Here is a 20,351-nt window from a genome sequence, read left to right as displayed (position 1 = left end):
ACTCCAAAACCTGACTGCAAAAGAAAAATGTGCAAATGCAACATTTTAAGTTTAAACCATATTTTTTAAAATTAAATAATCAATAGTCACTCACATTTGTGTTAAACTACTGTTATATCTCTAGAACCCTCAAACTCAACTCTGGACCTCGAAGTCAGTTCCACTGCATGTTTTCATTGTTCCCCTCTAATCAGGGCCTGATTTAGACCTGGCACCCCAGATGGGTGTAATTAATGATCAGGTAGAACAGAAAACCAGCTGGCTCCAGCCCTCACAGGGTAAGAGTTGAATACTCCTGCCCTAAATATCGTATCTTCATACAAGTATCCATAACCATTCTGATACCAAACAAGGTTTCAAAAAACTCTGAACGTGCTTGTCATCTGTCTTTACAGTCACCAGTACATTGAACCAAAATGGTGTCCATATTGCCACCTGGTTGCCTAAAAAGTGCGCTGTGCTGCAGTACATTGTGGCACCAAAATGGTGTCCTGAGTGGAATCTGCATTGAGCTAAAGAAGGAAAACTGACTCGGACATAACATGCACCCTAGTGGACCTACTGTATAAGTCCCTGTCACTGGTAGGTTACAGTAGCCTAGATAGCCAGTAACAAAACAATGAGGAAAACCTGCTTCCTCATCATGGCACAGGTGTGATCATCAGACAGCAAAAAGTTGAACATTTACCAGACACTAACCAAAGCGACTTACTGCATGTGCGGGAATCAACCACACATCAACCAACTGATCCATCAGAGAGAATGATGAAGACATCACAGTCAACTCCTGATAAATGCACATCAGAAAAGTGCAAACTGTTTCAGTGCAGGGTCGTTTCCCAGTCCCATTGTAATTCCCCAGTCCAAAGCCATTGATATCAGGACAACTCTGTATATTCATGTAAATAGAAAGTTCTCTGTGTTGAAGGCGGGCAGTGCCCCCTGCTGTCTGTCCAGTGAAAGTGTCTCAGACCAAACAGTTTGTAGCAGGTGACGGGTTTGTTTGTGACAGCATGTAGAAGTTTCTCTGTGATACGGGTTGCAGCCGGGGACCGGTTTCTTTGTAACACAGGTCACAGGTTGTAACAGGGAACAGGTTTCTCCTAAACCTGACACAGGTTGTAAGTGGGGCCAGATCTCTCTGTGACACAGTCACCTTCCACCTCGTAGACATAGTCACAGCGATGGGCATAGTCCATGAGAGGAGCATCGGACAGGGCACAACTCTGGACACTCTGGCCACCGAAGGAGATCACTGTGTCCCTCTGCACAAAACACACACAGAACACACACACACACGGAGGGAGAGAGAGAGAGAGAACACAGTTAGTCGAAGAGCAGATTAAAACACACTAAAACCTAGAATTATAGAGTTGTATTGTAGAGGGGTTAGGGCTGGGGTCAGTGTAAAGGTAGTATATAGTTGTATTGTAGAGGGGTTAGGGCTGGGGTCAGTGTAAAGGTAGTATATAGTTGTATTGTAGAGGGGTTAGGGCTGGGGTCAGTGTAAAGGTGGTATGTAGTTGTATTGTAGAGGGGTTAGGGCTGGGGTCAGTGTAAAGGTAGTATATAGTTGTATTGTAGAGGGGTTAGGGCTGGGGTCAGTGTAAAGGTGGTATATAGTTGTATTGTAGAGGGGTTAGGGCTGGGGTCAGTGTAAAGGTGGTATATAGTTGTATTGTAGAGGGGTTAGGGCTGGGGTCAGTGTACATGGTCAAATTACCGGCCCGGTGTCCCCAGGGATTTTTGTTAGTCAATCACTCAGATATAATATTAAAAACTGCAAACATTTCTCTCTAAAATGTGTAGAAATGCAGGAAATTAGTTATGTGGGGCCGCAGTTGCTTGCTTGGGGGTCTGCATGATGAGTAAATGTTTTGTGTCCCCCACCCCCATCAAAGTTGCCCTTCACTGTTTTAAACAGCAACACTGAATTACACTTGAATGCCACACTTCACAGACAGATACAGCAACCGTCTGAGTGGTTGGCTTCTGCGTTCTCACCCGCTACGGACTTATACCGACCGTACTTTGGTCTGAGCCACTACAGGCGGTCCGGCAAGAACCAGGCAGATGTGTTCACATCCAGAGTTGTGTCCTCTGGTTTAATTCACACATTACCACACACATAGAAGAAGTGATCTTTGTGATACCTAGGATGGACTTAAGGTTCTAAAGGTATTCAACACATACACATGACAGTATTAATATGGTTGTACATACAATAGAAATATATAAAAGGAATGAAAAGGATATTCACATAGCAGCATATACACATCAGCATATGTATATCACAGGAGGTTGGTGGAACCTGAATTGGTAATGACTGGAGCGGAATCAGTGGAATGGTATCAAATACAAACACATGCCATTCCATTAGCTCAAACTCACAAAAAATGGCAGTAATAAAGCCTCTCTTGAAAAAGCCAAACATTGACCCAGAAAATATTTTTTAAACTATCGGCCTATATCGAATCTCCCATTCCTCTAATATTTTTTGAAAAATCTGTTGCGCAGCAACTCACTGCCCTCCTGAAGACAAACAATGTACAGTCATGGCCAGAAGTTTTGAGAATGACAAAAATGTTAATTTCCACAAAGTTTGCTGCTTCAGTGTCTTTACATATTTTTGTCAGATGTTACTATGGAATACTGAAGTATAATTACAAGCATTTCATAAGTGTCAAAGGCTTTTAATGACAATTACATGAAGTTGATGCAAAGAGTCAATATTTGCAGTGTTGACCCTTCTTTTTCAAGACCTCTGCAATCTGCCCTGGCATGCTGTCAATTAACTTCTGGGCCACATCTTGACTGATGGCAGACCATTCTTGCATAATCAATGCTTGGAGTTTGTCCGAATTTGTGGGGTTTTGTTTGTCCACCCGCCTCTTGAGGATTGACCACAAGGTCTCAATGGGATTAAGGTCTGGGGAGTTTCCTGGCCATGGACCCAAAATATTGATGTTTTGTTCTCCGAGCCACTTAGTTTTTTGCCTTATGGCAAGGTGCTCCATCATGCTGGAAAAGGCTTTGTTCGTCACCAAACTGTTCCTGGATGGTTGGGAGAAGTTGCTCTCAGAGGATGTGTTGGTACCATTCTATATTCATGGCCGTGTTCTTAGGAAAAATTGTGAGTGAGCCCTTTCCCTTGGCTGAGAAGCAACCCCACGCATGAAAGGTCTCAGGATGCTTTACTGTTGGCATGACACAGGACTGATGGTAGCGCTCACCTTGTCTTCTCCGGACAAACTTTTTTTACGGATGCCCCAAACAATCGGAAAGGGGAATCATCCAAGAAAATGACTTTACCCCAGTCCTCAGCAGTCCAATCCCTGTACCTTTTGCAGAATATCAGTCTGTCCCTGATGTTTTTCCTGGAGAGAAATGGCTTCTTTGCTGCCCTTCTTGACACCAGGCCATCCTCCAAAAGTCTTTGCCTCACTGTGCATGCAGATGCACTCACACCTGCCTGCTGCCATTTCTGAGCAAGCTCTGTACCGGTGGTGCCCCAAACCCGCAGCTGAATCACCTTTAGGAGACGGTCCTGGCACTTGCTGGACTTTCTTGGGCGTCCTGAAGCATTCTTCAAAACAATTGAACTGCTCTCCTTGAAGTTCTTGATGATCCGATAAATGGTTGATTTAGGTGCAATCTTACTGGCAGCATTATCCTTGCCTGTGAAGCCCTTTTTGTGCAAAGCAATGATGACGGCACGTGTTTCCTTGCAGTTAACCATGATTGACAGAGGAAGAACAATGAATCCAAGCACCACCCTCCTTTTGAAGCTTCCAGTCTGTTATTCGAACTCAATCAGCATGACAAAGTGATCTCAAGCCTTGTCCTCTTCAACACTCACACCTGTGTTAACGAGAGAATCACTGACATGATGTCAGCTGGTCCTTTTGTGGCAGGGCTGAAATGCAGTGGAACTGTTCTTGGGGGATTTGCATGGCAAAGAGGGAATTTGCAATTAATTGCAAATCATCTGATCACTCATAACATTCTGGAGTATATACAAATTGCCATCATACAAACTGAGGCAGCAGACTTTGTGAAAATGTATATTTGTGTCATTCTCAAAACTTATGGCCATGACTGTATACGAAACGCTCCAGTCTGGTTTTAGTCCCCATCATAGCACTGAGACTGCACTCATGAATGTGGATGTGTATGGTGATGCCAAAACAAAAATTTTCATCTTGGATGGACAGTTTTATATTATATTCTTTTGTAGGTTTCGGCACCCAGGGGAAACAATCCCACCACTGGGGAAGAGGTGGTGGGAAATGTTCAGGAGGAGGCACAAGAACCTGAGCATGAGGAGACCGGACACCCTAGACAGGGGGAGAGCTGAGTGTGACACACGTCCAACGATGGACACCTTCTTTACTTCTTATGAGGAGCACTTGGAGGAGAGTGGGTTGAGGGTGAAACCTAGATAAATCTATAACTGAGATGAGTCTTGGTTCCGTAGCAACCAGAGCAGGCACAAAGTGCTGGCTCCCCGGGGCGCAAAACACTTGTACCAGCAGGCTCCGGGGAACAAGGAGGCTCCGGGGACCAAGGAGCACATCACAGTGCTGGCCTGCTTCAACGCATCTTGGGAGGATGTCCCCCCGTTTATTATTTACCCCAAGTGTTTCCCCGTTGGCCACTACACACTGGGAGGCCTCCCACAAGCCTTGTATGGACGGTCAAACAGTGGCTACATTGACGGGGACCTGTTCAGATAGTGGTTTCAGCACTTCATTCAACATGCTGTGAAGAAGCGCCCTCTTCTTCTACTCTTCGATGGACCCAGAGGTGCTCGCGGCGGCACTAAGGGAAGGGGTTATACCTCTTTGTCTTCCACCATACTGAACCCATGTCCTGCAGCCACTGGACGTGGCATACTTTGGCCCTTTAAAGACTGAGTTCTCCAAGGTAGCTGGAGACCTCAGCCATTTTGAGCACACCTACATTGTAAACAAATCAGAAAATGTCAAGAATATTCCGCTACCCGTACCAGCGCTGTAAGGACATGTGCTATGTGGTGGAAGGGTTTAAGAAGTGTGGCCTCTTCTCTTTTGACCCTTCAGCCATTGAAGGGTCCCGTTTAATGCCGTCTCGGTCTCTAACGGGTCCCAACACCGCCTCTCCTCGAACCAGCAGCACTATGCCGTCCAGGTCCCGTGTGGCTCAGTTGGTAGAGCATGGCGCTTGCAACGCCATGGGGTTCATTCCCCACAGGGGGACCAGGATGAATATGTATGATGAATATGTATGAACTTTCCAATTTGTAAGTCGCTCTGGATAAGAGCGTCTGCTAAATGACTTAAATGTAAATGTAAATGTATATAGTTGTATTGTAGAGGGGTTAGGGCTGGGGTCAGTGTAAAGGGGGTTTGTAGTTGTATTGTAGAGGGGTTAGGGCTGGGGTCAGTGTAAAGGTGGTATATAGTTGTATTGTAGAGGGGTTAGGGCTGGGGTCAGTGTAAAGGTGGTATGTAGTTGTATTGTAGAGGGGTTAGGGCTGGGGTCAGTGTAAAGGTGGTATGTAGTTGTATTGTAGAGGGGTTAGGGCTGGGGTCAGTGTAAAGGTGGTATATAGTTGTATTGTAGAGGGGTTAGGGCTGGGGTCAGTGTAAAGGTGGTATATAGTTGTATTGTAGAGGGGTTAGGGCTGGGGTCAGTGTAAAGGTGGTATGTAGTTGTATTGTAGAGGGGTTAGGGCTGGGGTCAGTGTAAAGGTGGTATGTAGTTGTATTGTAGAGGGGTTAGGGCTGGGGTCAGTGTAAAGGTGGTATATAGTTAGTTGTATTGTAGAGGGGTTAGGGCTGGGGTCAGTGTAAAGGTGGTATATAGTTAGTTGTATTGTAGAGGGGTTAGGGACTGGGGTCAGTGTAAAGGTAGTATATAGTTGTATTGTAGAGGGGTTAGGGCTGGGGTCAGTGTAAAGGTGGTATATAGTTGTATTGTAGAGGGGTTAGTGCTGGGGTCAGTGTAAAGGTGGTATGTAGTTGTATTGTAGAGGGGTTAGGGCTGGGGTCAGTGTAAAGGTGGTATATAGTTGTATTGTAGAGGGGTTAGGGCTGGGGTCAGTGTAAAGGTGGTATATAGTTGTATTGTAGAGGGGTTAGGGCTGGGGTCAGTGTAAAGGTAGTATATAGTTGTATTGTAGAGGGGTTAGGGCTGGGGTCAGTGTAAAGGTAGTATATAGTTGTATTGTAGAGGGGTTAGGGCTGGGGTCAGTGTAAAGGTGGTATGTAGTTGTATTGTAGAGGGGTTAGGGCTGGGGTCAGTGTAAAGGTGGTATATAGTTAGTTGTATTGTAGAGGGGTTAGGGCTGGGGTCAGTGTAAAGGTGGTATGTAGTTGTATTGTAGAGGGGTTAGGGCTGGGGTCAGTGTAAAGGTAGTATATAGTTGTATTGTAGAGGGGTTAGGGCTGGGGTCAGTGTAAAGGTGGTATATAGTTGTATTGTAGAGGGGTTAGGGCTGGGGTCAGTGTAAAGGTGGTATATAGTTGTATTGTAGAGGGGTTAGGGCTGGGGTCAGTGTAAAGGTGGTATATAGTTGTATTGTAGAGGGGTTAGGGCTGGGGTCAGTGTAAAGGTAGTATATAGTTGTATTGTAGAGGGGTTAGGGCTGGGGTCAGTGTAAAGGTGGTATATAGTTGTATTGTAGAGGGGTTAGGGCTGGGGTCAGTGTAAAGGTAGTATATAGTTGTATTGTAGAGGGGTTAGGGCTAGGGTCAGTGTAAAGGTGGTATATAGTTGTATTGTAGAGGGGTTAGGGCTGGGGTCAGTGTAAAGGGGGTATATAGTTGTATTGTAGAGGGGTTAGGGCTGGGGTCAGTGTAAAGGTGGTATGTAGTTGTATTGTAGAGGGGTTAGGGCTGGGGTCAGTGTAAAGGTGGTATAGAGTTGTATTGTAGAGGGGTTAGGGCTGGGGTCAGTGTAAAGGTAGTATATAGTTGTATTGTAGAGGGGTTAGGGCCGGGGTCAGTGTAAAGGTGGTATATAGTTGTATTGCAGAGGGGTTAGGGCTGGGGTCAGTGTAAAGGTGGTATATAGTTAGTTGTATTGTAGAGGGGTTAGGGCTGGGGTCATTATAAAGGTGGTATATAGTTGTATTGTAGAGGGGTTAGGGCTGGGGTCAGTGTAAAGGTGGTATGTAGTTGTATTGTAGAGGATTTAGGGCTGGGGTCAGTGTTAAGGTGGTAAATAGTTGTATTGTAGAGGGGTTAGGGCTGGGGTCAGTGTAAAGGTGGTATGTAGTTGTATTGTAGAGGTGTTAGGGCTGGGGTCAGTGTATAGGTGGTATATAGTTAGTTGTATTGTAGAGGGGTTAGTGCTGGGGTCAGTGTTAAGGTGGTAAATAGTTGTATTGTAGAGGGGTTAGGGCTGGGGTCAGTGTAAAGGTGGTATATAGTTGTATTGTAGAGGGGTTAGGGCTGGGGTCAGTGTAAAGGTAGTATATAGTTGTATTGTAGAGGGGTTAGTGCTGGGGTCAGTGTAAAGGTAGTATATAGTTGTATTGTAGAGGGGTTAGGGCTGGGGTCAGTGTAAAGGTAGTATATAGTTGTATTGTAGAGGGGTTAGGGCTGGGGTCAGTGTAAAGGTGGTATATAGTTGTATTGTAGAGGGGTTAGGGCTGGGGTCAGTGTAAAGGTGGTATGTAGTTGTATTGTAGAGGGGTTAGGGCTAGGGTCAGTGTAAAGGTGGTATATAGTTAGTTGTATTGTAGAGGGGTTAGGGCTGGGGTCAGTGTAAAGGTGGTATGTAGTTGTATTGTAGAGGTGTTAGGGCTGGGGTCAGTGTAAAGGTGGTATGTAGTTGTATTGTAGAGGGGTTAGGGCTGGGGTCAGTGTAAAGGTGGTATGTAGTTGTATTGTAGAGGGGTTAGGGCTGGGGTCAGTGTAAAGGTAGTATATAGTTGTATTGTAGAGGGGTTAGGGCTGGGGTCAGTGTAAAGGTGGTATATAGTTAGTTGTATTGTAGAGGGGTTAGGGCTGGGGTCAGTGTAAAGGTGGTATGTAGTTGTATTGTAGAGGGGTTAGGGCTGGGGTCAGTGTAAAGGTAGTATATAGTTGTATTGTAGAGGGGTTAGGGCTGGGGTCAGTGTAAAGGTAGTATATAGTTGTATTGTAGAGGGGTTAGGGCTGGGGTCAGTGTAAAGGTGGTATGTAGTTGTATTGTAGAGGTGTTAGGGCTGGGGTCAGTGTAAAGGTGGTATGTAGTTGTATTGTAGAGGGGTTAGGGCTGGGGTCAGTGTATAGGTGGTATATAGTTGTATTGTAGAGGGGTTAGGGCTGGGGTCAGTGTATAGGTGGTATGTAGTTGTATTGTAGAGGGGTTAGGGCTGGGGTCAGTGTAAAGGTGGTATATAGTTGTATTGTAGAGGGGTTAGGGCTGGGGTCAGTGTAAAGGTGGTATATAGTTGTATTGTAGAGGGGTTAGGGCTGGGGTCAGTGTAAAGGTGGTATATAGTTGTATTGTAGAGGGGTTAGGGCTGGGGTCAGTGTAAAGGTGGTATATAGTTGTATTGTAGAGGGGTTAGGGCTGGGGTCAGTGTAAAGGTGGTATATAGTTGTATTGTAGAGGGGTTAGGGCTGGGGTCAGTGTAAAGGTGGTATATAGTTGTATTGTAGAGGGGTTAGGGCTGGGGTCAGTGTAAAGGTGGTATATAGTTGTATTGTAGAGGGGTTAGGGCTGGGGTCAGTGTAAAGGTGGTATATAGTTGTATTGTAGAGGGGTTAGTGCTGGGGTCAGTGTATAGGTGGTATATAGTTAGTTGTATTGTAGAGGGGTTAGGGCTGGGGTCAGTGTAAAGGTGGTATGTAGTTGTATTGTAGAGGGGTTAGGGCTGGGGTCAGTGTAAAGGTGGTATGTAGTTGTATTGTAGAGGGGTTAGGGCTGGGGTCAGTGTAAAGGTGGTATATAGTTGTATTGTAGAGGGGTTAGGGCTGGGGTCAGTGTAAAGGTGGTATGTAGTTGTATTGTAGAGGGGTTAGGGCTGGGGTCAGTGTAAAGGTGGTATGTAGTTGTATTGTAGAGGTGTTAGGGCTGGGGTCAGTGTATAGGTGGTATATAGTTAGTTGTATTGTAGAGGGGTTAGGGCTGGGGTCAGTGTTAAGGTGGTAAATAGTTGTATTGTAGAGGGGTTAGGGCTGGGGTCAGTGTAAAGGTGGTATATAGTTGTATTGTAGAGGGGTTAGACGTAGTTGTATTGTAGAGGGGTTAGGGCTGGGGTCAGTGTAAAGGTGGTATAGAGTTGTATTGTAGAGGGGTTAGGGCTGGGGTCAGTGTAAAGGTGGTATATAGTTGTATTGTAGAGGGGTTAGGGCTGGGGTCAGTGTAAAGGTGGTATATAGTTGTATTGTAGAGGGGTTAGGGCTGGGGTCAGTGTAAAGGTGGTATATAGTTGTATTGTAGAGGGGTTAGGGCTGGGGTCAGTGTAAAGGTGGTATAGAGTTGTATTGTAGAGGGGTTAGGGCTGGGGTCAGTGTATAGGTGGTATATAGTTAGTTGTATTGTAGAGGGGTTAGGGCTGGGGTCAGTGTTAAGGTGGTAAATAGTTGTATTGTAGAGGGGTTAGGGCTGGGGTCAGTGTAAAGGTGGTATATAGTTGTATTGTAGAGGGGTTAGGGCTGGGGTCAGTGTAAAGGTAGTATATAGTTGTATTGTAGAGGGGTTAGGGCTGGGGTCAGTGTATAGGTGGTATATAGTTGTATTGTAGAGGGGTTAGGGCTGGGGTCAGTGTAAAGGTGGTATATAGTTGTATTGTAGAGGGGTTAGTGTTGGGGTCAGTGTAAAGGTGGTATATAGTTGTATTGTAGAGGGGTTAGACGTAGTTGTATTGTAGAGGGGTTAGTGCTGGGGTCAGTGTAAAGGTAGTATATAGTTGTATTGTAGAGGGGTTAGACGTAGTTGTATTGTAGAGGGGTTAGGGCTGGGGTCAGTGTAAAGTGGTTATATAGTTGTATTGTAGAGGGGTTAGGGCTGGGGTCAGTGTAAAGGTGGTATGTAGTTGTATTGTAGAGGGGTTAGGGCTGGGGTCAGTGTAAAGGTGGTATATAGTTGTATTGTAGAGGGGTTAGGGCTGGGGTCAGTGTAAAGGGGGTTTGTAGTTGTATTGTAGAGGGGTTAGGGCTGGGGTCAGTGTAAAGGTAGTATATAGTTGTATTGTAGAGGGGTTAGGGCTGGGGTCAGTGTAAAGGGGGTTTGTAGTTGTATTGTAGAGGGGTTAGGGCTGGGGTCAGTGTAAAGGGGGTTTGTAGTTGTATTGTAGAGGGGTTAGGGCTGGGGTCAGTGTAAAGGGGGTTTGTAGTTGTATTGTAGAGGGGTCAGGGCTGGGGTCAGTGTAAAGGTAGTATATAGTTGTATTGTAGAGGGGTTAGGGCTGGGGTCAGTGTAAAGGTAGTATATAGTTGTATTGTAGAGGGGTTAGGGCTGGGGTCAGTGTATAGGTGGTATATAGTTAGTTGTATTGTAGAGGGGTTAGGGCTGGGGTCAGTGTTAAGGTGGTAAATAGTTGTATTGTAGAGGGGTTAGGGCTGGGGTCAGTGTAAAGGTGGTATATAGTTGTATTGTAGAGGGGTTAGGGCTGGGGTCAGTGTAAAGGTGGTATATAGTTGTATTGTAGAGGGGTTAGTGTTGGGGTCAGTGTAAAGGTGGTATATAGTTGTATTGTAGAGGGGTTAGACGTAGTTGTATTGTAGAGGGGTTAGTGCTGGGGTCAGTGTAAAGGTAGTATATAGTTGTATTGTAGAGGGGTTAGTGCTGGGGTCAGTGTAAAGGTAGTATATAGTTGTATTGTAGAGGGGTTAGGGCTGGGGTCAGTGTAAAGGTGGTATAGAGTTGTTACCCGGGCAGAGTTAGCGTTTGACTCCCTCCTCTCAAAGTCCTTCTTACAGAGGTGACACATGATGCCTGCAGCCAGGGCGTCTCCCAACACATTGATCATGGTCCGGAAACGATCCCTGCCAGACACAACCAACAGAGGGAACTTAGATGTACTGTTTAAAGTATCTATGGTTGGGTTCTGTCAGATGGCCACAGGACTCAGTCCACAAACACTCTCACGGTCAGACACTTACAGGACCCAGTCGATGGCCACGATCAGTGTGATGTCAGCGGGCGGCAGCCCCACAGAGGTCAAGACGATCACCATGGTAACCAGGCCCGCCTGCGGAATCCCAGCAGCCCCGATACTGGCCGCTGTTGCTGTGATACTGAAGAAACAAGAGCAGGGTCAGGGTGTATGTGTGTGGTTGCTGTGATACTGAAGAATCAAGAGCAGGGTCAGGGTGTGTGTGTGGTTGCTGTGATACTGAAGAATCAAGAGCAGGGTCAGGGTGTGTGTGTGTGGTTGCTGTGATACTGAAGAATCAAGAGCAGGGTCAGAGTGTGTGTGTGTGGTTGCTGTGATACTGAAGAATCAAGAGCAGGGTCAGGGTGTGTGTGTGTGGTTGCTGTGATACTGAAGAAACAAGAGCAGGGTCAGGGTGTGTGTGTGGTTGCTGTGATACTGAAGAAACAAGAGCAGGGTCAGGGTGTGTGTGTGTGGTTGCTATGATACTGAAGAAACAAGAGCAGGGTCAGGGTGTGTGTGTGGTTGCTGTGACAGAAAGTAACTAAGAGAGTAACAGAGAGAGCTCTTGTGTAGACAGTCCTGACCTGATGGTGACCAGCTGACCAAAGTCCAGTTCGTACTCGTTGACCTGAGCGATAAAAATGGCTGCCACGGCCTCGTAGAGGGCTGTCCCGTCCATGTTGATGGTGGCTCCCACTGGAAGGACAAACCTGGCGATCTGTCTGTCCACTCCACAGTTCTCCAATAGACATTTCATGGTGATGGGCAGGGTGGCGGAACTGGAGGAGGTTGCCAGGGCGATGACCAGAGCCTGTAGCAGGCCTCGGATGTAGGTGAAGGGGTTTTTGCGTGTGATTACAAAGTAGAAGAGCGGCAGCAGGATGAGTCCGTGGACAAACAGGCCGGCTAACACTGTGATGAAGTACATCCCCAGCTTCTCTCCCAGGTGGGCGGGGTCATGCATGTCCAGGATCTTCCCTGCTACCAGGAACACAATGCCGAAAGGGAAATACCTGGAAAAAGATCAATAAATTATAAATACCTCAAAATAAATGAGGCAAGCAAGCAACGGGCCCTTGTGATTCTGTCTCTGTCCACCAGGCGTTGTCATGTCCCCTGAGCTTTGGGCTTCCTAAGAACTCAAGCAGCTTTGGGTTAACCTGGCTCACCTTGATGACCTGCCACACCTGAAATGCAGACATATACTGTGCTAATGACTAAGGGGGAGGGGGAGGGGGGAGGGAGGAAGATGTGTTGGTGAGATCCACTTCTAATCTCAATCTAAATGAATCCTCCCATGCTCAATCCTCCAGATCAAGATTACCAGACCTTTACATGTGAAGGAGAGTTCAGACAGGTGACTTTGCTGTGTGTGTCCCAACAACTCACCACATGGCAGCATTGATGATCTTCATAACACACTCGTTGACACACTGACACACATTGACCAATGGAGCGCCTCTCTCGCCCATCTTCCCCAGGAGCAGGCCTGCACAGAGAAAACACACAGGGTCAGGAGCAGGCCTGCACAGAGAAAACACACAGGGTCAGGAGCAGGCCTGCACAGAGAAAACACACAGGGTCAGGAGCAGGCCTGCACAGAGAAAACACACAGGGTCAGGAGCAGGCCTGCACAGAGAAAACACACAGGGTCAGGAGCAGGCCTGCACAGAGAAAACACACAGGGTCAGGAGCAGGCCTGCACAGAGAAAACACACAGGGTCAGGAGCAGGCCTGCACAGAGAAAACACACAGGGTCAGAAGCAGGCCTGCACAGAGAAAACACACAGGGTCAGGAGCAGGCCTGCACAGAGAAAACACACAGGGTCAGGAGCAGGCCTGCACAGAGAAAACACACAGGGTCAGAAGCAGGCCTGCACAGAGAAAACACACAGGGTCAGGAGCAGGCCTGCACAGAGAAAACACACAGGGTCAGGAGCAGGCCTGCACAGAGAAAACACACAGGGTCAGGAGCAGGCCTGCACAGAGAAAACACACAGGGTCAGGAGCAGGCCTGCACAGAGAAAACACACAGGGTCAGGAGCAGGCCTGCACAGAGAAAACACACAGGGTCAGGAGCAGGCCTGCACAGAGAAAACACACAGGGTCAGGAGCAGGCCTGCATGCGAAAACACACAAGGTCAGAAGCAGGCCTGCACAGAGAAAACACACAGGGTCAGAAGCAGGCCTGCACAGAGAAAACACACAGGGTCAGAAGCAGGCCTGCACAGAGAAAACACACAAGATCAGAAGCAGGCCTGCACAGAGAAAACACACAGGGTCAGGAGCAGGCCTGCACAGAGAAAACACACAAGGTCAGAAGCAGGCCTGCACAGAGAAAACACACAGGGTCAGGAGCAGGCCTGCACAGAGAAAACACACAGGGTCAGGAGCAGGCCTGCACAGAGAAAACACACAGGGTCAGAAGCAGGCCTGCACAGAGAAAACACACAAGGTCAGAAGCAGGCCTGCACAGAGAAAACACACAGGGTCAGAAGCAGGCCTGCACAGAGAAAATACACAGGGTCAGGAGCAGGCCTGCACAGAGAAAACACACAGGGTCAGGAGCAGGCCTTGCACAGAGAAAACACACAGGGTCAGAAGCAGGCCTTGCACAGAGAAACACACAGGGTCAGGAGCAGGCCTGCACAGAGAAAACACACAGGGTCAGAAGCAGGCCTGCACAGAGAAACACACAGGGTCAGGAGCAGGCCTGCACAGAGAAACACACAGGGTCAGAAGCAGGCGTGATTGGAAGGGCGTCTGTGTGTACTCGTGTATCCAGTGTGTCATTTGTGTGTGTTCATTCATGCATACTGTATGTGTGTGTGTGTGTGTCTCACCCATAGTAGCAGAGAAGATGACAATCCCCAGTACGTTCATGCCAGAGCTGTGGCCAGGGACGATCTTGTACTTGATGTCTGGAGCTGGGGTGATCTCCAGGAAGACAGGGTGGCCCAGCTGAGGGTTGTTGTGGTCGGGCATCACGTAGACGTAGTTGGCCTGGGACTCCACCAAACTGGAGGCCACTATGGGCACCAAGTCTGTACGGTACTGTTGAAATGTTGCCTCTATCAGATTGGAGGGAATCATGTTCCTGTCAAAGGGAGAATAACATGTAAACCATAAAGTCTACAACATTATTGGATATGATTGGAGTTATTCCCTGAGTAATGGGGTTGATAATAAAACTGTTTATATGATGTGTGATGTTGTATTGTCATATATGATTTGTTCCGATTTTTTAAGTGGAATCTCTACCTTCAGGTGGACAATCTATTCTATTCTGCTGACCCTGTGTTCCGGTAGCCCTGTCCTGTATTCACACTGAGCTTATAACATGTCAGAAGGTAGGGGTATCTGCTTTCTGTTATCGTCTCAATTTTATCCTGAGTAGGGTCAATTTCTCCTGGTCCGGCCAGAAGCCAAGAGGTCCCCTGTCTCAGAAAGACGTAACAAGACCCTGGACAGAGAGCATGCTGGCAGATACTCATAGACTTCCAGTCATTGTGCTAACGCTGGTTAGCGTTGGCTTGTGAAACGACCTCTAACTTCCTTCATAATGGACACAGAGACATAAAATTGTATCCACCAGTTCATCTGACTCTGGGGAAGAAGATAAAGGGCCTCATTGCCAAAATCCAGAAGTATCCCTTTAAGCTGTCAACCAAACCACAAAACTTGTAGATAGACACAAGAAAACCAAAAGGTTACATTTCCCAGAAGCCAAAGTCGTTGCTCTGACTAGGGTCGTTGTTGACCAAAAGACTTCTCTTCATAGTTGGTCTCGTATTCTCTTGCAACGTCAGTATGTTTCAGCTGTTCTGCAGTCTTCCTAATTAGCGTGTCGAAATAATAAAGTTGTAAGAATGATGTCACAATGTGGTAACATCACCAGGCTGGTTGCCTGTGTTGGTGGTTAAGAGTCCTCATCATTAGGAGTCCTGATGTATTCATAAAGGATCATGATACAGCCACTGCCCCGGGGACAGTCAGCCTATCAGACGTGTGGCAAATGATCTAAAGCACCTCTGACAGTCATACAGCCTACATCCGCCCGCAGGTACACAGCTTTCACTAAAAATACCCATAATCCTCTGGGCTTTGGAGCATTCTTCACACGGAGGGCCTAAGCCACTGCCGATCCTCGACCTCCCTGCAGTGTGTTCTGGGCAAAGCATTTAGGACACGGTGTGTTCTGAGAAGATAGAGACTTAGTCGTCACTGGGGTACGTTGAGCCAAAGGGGTAAGTCGAGCCACCCTTGTTTCTAGGAAACCATGCAAAAAATGTATAATTTGACCAAATATTTAGGATGTCATGATTTTATGGAATCTGTGAAGGATTTTGGAAAATGGATTTTCAACAAGTCAAATTAATGTATTGTGTTAGAGGTTTCATAATGCTTGCATTATTGTTGGAATATGAGGTAACAACAGGGCCTGGTCTATGTTAAAAGAGTTTTAAAAAGTACAGTGGTAATTAGGTGTTAAGCCTGTGTTAAAAGATGCTTAAAATGATCAAAATATTTGATTGTGTTGGGTTAGGGTTAGGGTTATGGTTAGGGTTAGGGTTAGGGTTATGGTTAGGGTTATGGTTAGGGTTAGGGTTAGGGTTAGGGTTAGGGTTAGGGTTATGGTTAGGGTTAGGGTTAGGGTTAGGGTTAGGGTTAGGGTTATGGTTAGGGTTATGGTTAGGGTTAGGGTTAGGGTTATGGTTAGGGTTATGGTTAGGGTTAGGGTTAGGGTTAGGGTTAGGGTTAGGGTTAGGGTTAGGGTTATGGTTAGGGTTAGGGTTATGGTTAGGGTTAGGGTTGAATTGTGTTGAATTGTGTTTGGGAAATAAAGATAGACATGGTAGTATCTTTAATAAGGTAGTGGTCATTTTTCATTCAGTAGAGAAATTTGTAGGCGGCTTAACTTACCCCCATACCCAGGGTAAGTTGTGCCAAGAGACCACTTTGTTTTGGAAAAGCTCTGTTTTTCCAGGGATACCTGCTGAAATATATGTAGATACAGTATCTTTGTTAGAGATAATGATGTATTTCCCTAGACTGAGTGATACTAAATGTAAAAAATGGCTCAACTTGCCCCACTCTCCCCCAATGATGCCTATTATTAACATGGAGGGTTGACTTGTTTCAGAAGTGAATGTGAACAATATAACCAGTAGAAATGTGCAAATCCCTCAAGCCACGTGAGCTAAATGACCTTGTACCGGTGTTGCTGTTTTAAATGCTATTTACGACCTAAAGACCCCTACTTAATACACACTTCCAGGTAGCTGTATTTAGCTGTACTAGGGGGACTGGGGTGGACTGGAGTTCAGTGGTTCTGTACTGGTTTACTGGTTTAAAATGATTAAATCCACAACACTGCTGGTAACAAAAAAAGAACAGATCTGATTCCTTGAAGAGTCAGTATTAGCAGGCTATTTAGCGAGCAGGGTCTTAACATCCCTCATGGGACGAGATTCCAGATTTCCACAAGGCTCAGGCAACAGATTCTGACTGCTCTGCTATCACGGACGTTTGAAAGAATCAAATATTTTAGATTTGATTCTTCCTGTCGGGGTTTGTGTGGATTAACCCATAAATAAACCAGCCAATCAGTGAACTTAGTGAACTCCAGTTTTCCTCAGCTAAGTATAAACCATGAAGGTTTTGTAGGGCCGGGATTCAACAAAAGGCGCGTTGTATACAAGCGCATTGCATTATGGAAAAATGCGCCTTGTAAAGGCAAGTTTCCTGACGTTGGGGGATATTGCATTCATGGTAAACACTGCGGATTCCAGCTCAAGCATAAATTACCTTTAAAAGTCACGAGCAATGGGCTTGTCCAACGTGCCTTTGATTGAATCCCCAACCTGGTCTCAGAGCATTTCGTATTATTCTGTACGTAAATCCGAGACAGACCATGTAGTATGATATGTTACGTTTTGTAATGTATGTATTCATTTGTGGATGTTCAACACCCATTTCGTATGATATGCTAGGAATACAATTTGTATTATATGTTACGAATTTGTAAAAAGTATGATATGTTACAAAATTCTAGCAAGGTGGCAAGGTGGCTAATTTTAGCTAGCTGGCTAATGTTAGCTAGGCTAGGGGTTAGGGGTTAAGGTTAGGGTTAAGTTTAGGAGTTAGGTTAAAAGGTTAAGGTTAGGTTTACGATTTGGGGAAGAGTTAGCTAAAAGGGTTAAGGATGAAAAGATGGGTGCTAAACATCTTAGACTGACTAAAGACAGGAAATTCAGGAATCTGGTACAGCCAACTACTGATACAGGCAATGTGTCTGTTGACCATGCTATTCTAATATGCCACTCAAGATACTTCAACATGTGTATGTTCACACGTGTGCATTTGTGTGCGTGTGTCTGTCCGTGCGTGTTTGCATGCGTGCGTCCGTGTGTGCGTAAATGCTTGCTTGTGTGCATACGTACCTGATGAGGTCCAGCAGAGCGTCAGCAGAAGTCATAACGGGCCCTGACCCTCCTCTGTGCCCGTCCTTCTCTGTGCCCGTACCAGGGTGGATGACCAGCACCAGGATGATTCCGACGATGACAGCGATGAAGGTGGTCCACAGGTAGTAGGTGATGGTTAGCACCCCCAGCCGCCCGCTGGCCTTAGTGTCCATGGCTGACAGCCCCGACATCAGACTGGCCACGGAGTTAGGATTCAGAGAGCATTCAGTTAATGTTGTGTTTTATTCGAATTCAGAGAGTATTCTGATAGCATTCTATTTAATCAGCTATTTCATTTAGCGCTTTTTTCCTTTAGAATGGTATGAATGCTCTCAGAGTTCTATTTCATCAGGATTCGTACAGCATTCTGATAGCATTCTGTTTCTTTAGAACTCCTAGAGTATTCATTTAGTGTTGTATTCCATTAGAATCCATCGAGTATTCGATTAGCATTTTATTCCATTATAATGTATCGAGCGTTCTATTGAAGTAGCATGGGTTGTGGTGTAGACCAGGGAGAAGAGCAGTAGGGACATGGGGAACAGGCAGTAGGGATGATGTGTTACCTGGACGTGATGAGAGGCAGGATCAGCATCTTCAACATCCTCATCAGCAGTTCTCCAGGGAACGAGAAGTAGATCTTTGCCTGGAAAGGGGAGACACACAGCACTCTGGGTCAGGGGACATGCTGTACATGGCAGACCTGGGGCAAATACATACAGTTGGTAAAATACTTTCAAATACATGAGGTGTGCAACGTTTGCACTTTAGGGACTATTCTATTAGTTCCATTGTACCAGGCCAGCTAAGTCAAACCCACTTCTTGGTCTGGTGCATGGTGTGTTATATATTTTTGGTTTTACATTGTGTTACATGATTTTTCATGACTAATAAAGTTCAATCAATCATTCTCAGGTGACGTGCTTTCCCATTGGGCTATGCTTGATACTGTGTATTTGTTGACAGGTTGAGGTTAGCGGGGAAGCAGATTACAATAGTGCGTCAGATAATTAGAAGCTGCTGACCCATTAATCCACTACTGAAATAGTGGATGTCAAGGGTTGGATCACCATGGCTACTATTGACCCAGGTAGAGCAGTTGAGAAGTCCAGCCTCTAATAGCTGAATCACTACTGTATAACTGGGATGTGCAGGTTATGGCTCAGTTGATATTGTTGCATTGCATCTGTTCTGAATTCAATACAGCAGTTATCAATCTGCAGTCAGAGTAGTTTCCCATGTCAACAATATGGTACAAGCTTTGTGAGTCAGGGTTTTATGTGTTGTGAAAGTGTCTTGCTGGTCACTCTCTCTTTAGTCTCTGTCTGCACTATGCCAGTGTAGGCCCTCTCAACCAACCCCTCAGTGTTAACACTATCATCCTGTCTAAGACCCAAAGCCCTCTCTCTGTGTTAACACTATCCCCCTGTCTAAGACCCAAAGCCCTCTGTGTTAACACTATCCCCCTGTCTAAGACCCAAAGCCCTCTGTGTTAACACTATCCCCCTGTCTAAGACCCAGAGCCCTCGGTGTTAACACTATCCCCCTGTCTAAGACCCAGAGCCCTCTGTGTTAATACTATCCAACTGTCTAAGACCCAGAGCCCTCTGTGTTAACAGTATCATCCTGTCTAAGACCCAGAGCCCTCAGTGTTAATACTATCACCCTGTCTAAGACCCAGAGCCCTCAGTGTTAACACTATCCCTCTGTCTAAGACCCAGAGCCCTCTGTGTTAACACTATCCTCCTGTCTAAGACCCAGAGCCCTCTGTGTTAACACTATCACCCTGTCTAAGACCCAAAGCCCTCAGTGTTAACACTATCATCCTGTCTAAGACCCAGAGCCCTCTGTGTTAACACTATCCCCCTGTCTAAGACCCAAAGCCCTCTGTGTTATCACTATCCCCAATGTCTAAGACCCAGAGCCCTCAGTGTTAACACTATCCCTCTGTCTAAGACCCAAAGCCCTCTGTGTTAACACTATCCCCCTGTCTAACACCCAGAGCCCTCAGTGTTAACACTATCACCCTGTCTAAGACCCAGAGCCCTCAGTGTTAACACTATCCCTCTGTCGAAGACCCAGAGCCCTCAGTGTTAACACTATCCCCCTGTCTAAGACCCAGAGCCCTCAGTGTTAACACTATCCCCCTGTCTAAGATCCAGAGCCCTCAGTGTTATCACTATCCCCCTGTCTAAGATCCAGAGCCCTCAGTGTTAACACTATCCCCCTGTCGAAGACCCAGAGCCCTCTGTGTTAACACTATCCCCTTGTCTAAGACCCAGAGCCCTCGGTGTTAACATTATCACCCTGTCTAAGACCCAGAGCCCTCAGTGTTAACACTATCCCCCTGTCGAAGACCCAGAGCCCTCTGTGTTAACACTATCACCCTGTCTAAGACCCAGAGCTCATCTCATCTCTCTATAGAATGCCTGAGTGCTATAAACCTTAGGCCCACTAGAACCAAAACCTTTTTGCATGGCTCAATAGCTGTGTGTGTGTGTGTGTGTGCGCGCCTCCGTACCTGCGTGGAGAGGTTGAAGCTGCGGAGGGAGAAGCCGAGCACACAGCCAGAAACCACGGCGATGACCGAGAGCGTCAGCAACCCGTTGCGTTTACAGTAGCCCTTGATGTACGCCCAAACCTTCACAGAGACCATGCTCTTTATAATGTGCTTTATACACTCCATCCTGAGGCCCAGTTACTCCACGGGCTGAAGGAAAGAGAGGAGTGAAGAGATAGGCCCGGTGGCCCAAGGTCCTGCCTTACGTCTAGTCAATGAATGATTCCCAAACCGGTGGGTCGCGAGTCAC

At 46.4% G+C, this 20,351-nt stretch overlaps 1 protein-coding gene across 1 annotated transcript; it reads right to left on the bottom strand.

The window, feature by feature from the left end:
- Nucleotides 1-1,103: 1,103 nt before the first annotated feature.
- slc1a8b (solute carrier family 1 member 8b) lies at nucleotides 1,104-20,227 on the bottom strand. The gene is made up of 9 exons (XM_055908297.1): nucleotides 20,063-20,227; nucleotides 18,108-18,187; nucleotides 17,521-17,736; nucleotides 13,921-14,174; nucleotides 12,467-12,566; nucleotides 11,662-12,090; nucleotides 11,082-11,216; nucleotides 10,850-10,964; nucleotides 1,104-1,265 (listed from the first exon to the last, which is right to left on the bottom strand). Exons 1-9 carry the CDS (start codon nucleotides 20,225-20,227, stop codon nucleotides 1,104-1,106), a joined length of 1,656 nt encoding a protein of 551 aa, XP_055764272.1.
- Between the last annotated feature and the right edge of the window lie 124 nt (nucleotides 20,228-20,351).

Source organism: Salvelinus fontinalis, chromosome 41 (genome assembly GCF_029448725.1).
Source record: "Salvelinus fontinalis isolate EN_2023a chromosome 41, ASM2944872v1, whole genome shotgun sequence".
Lineage (NCBI taxonomy): Eukaryota > Metazoa > Chordata > Actinopteri > Salmoniformes > Salmonidae > Salvelinus > Salvelinus fontinalis.
The sequence above is the reverse complement of the archived record's forward strand: the minus strand, read 5'-3'. Positions and strand labels throughout refer to the sequence as shown.

Excerpts from the sequence above, each read along its gene's own strand:
- slc1a8b (XM_055908297.1), bottom strand. The coding sequence starts at position 20,227 with ATGGAGTGTATAAAGCACATTATAAAGAGCATGGTCTCTGTGAAGGTT. Across the intron at positions 17,737-18,107 it reads CTGCCTCTCATCACGTCCAG|TCTGATGTCGGGGCTGTCAG; the intron begins GTAACACATCAT and ends CTCCGTGGCCAG. Across the intron at positions 12,091-12,466 it reads ATCATCAATGCTGCCATGTG|GTATTTCCCTTTCGGCATTG; the intron begins GTGAGTTGTTGG and ends ATCTTTTTCCAG.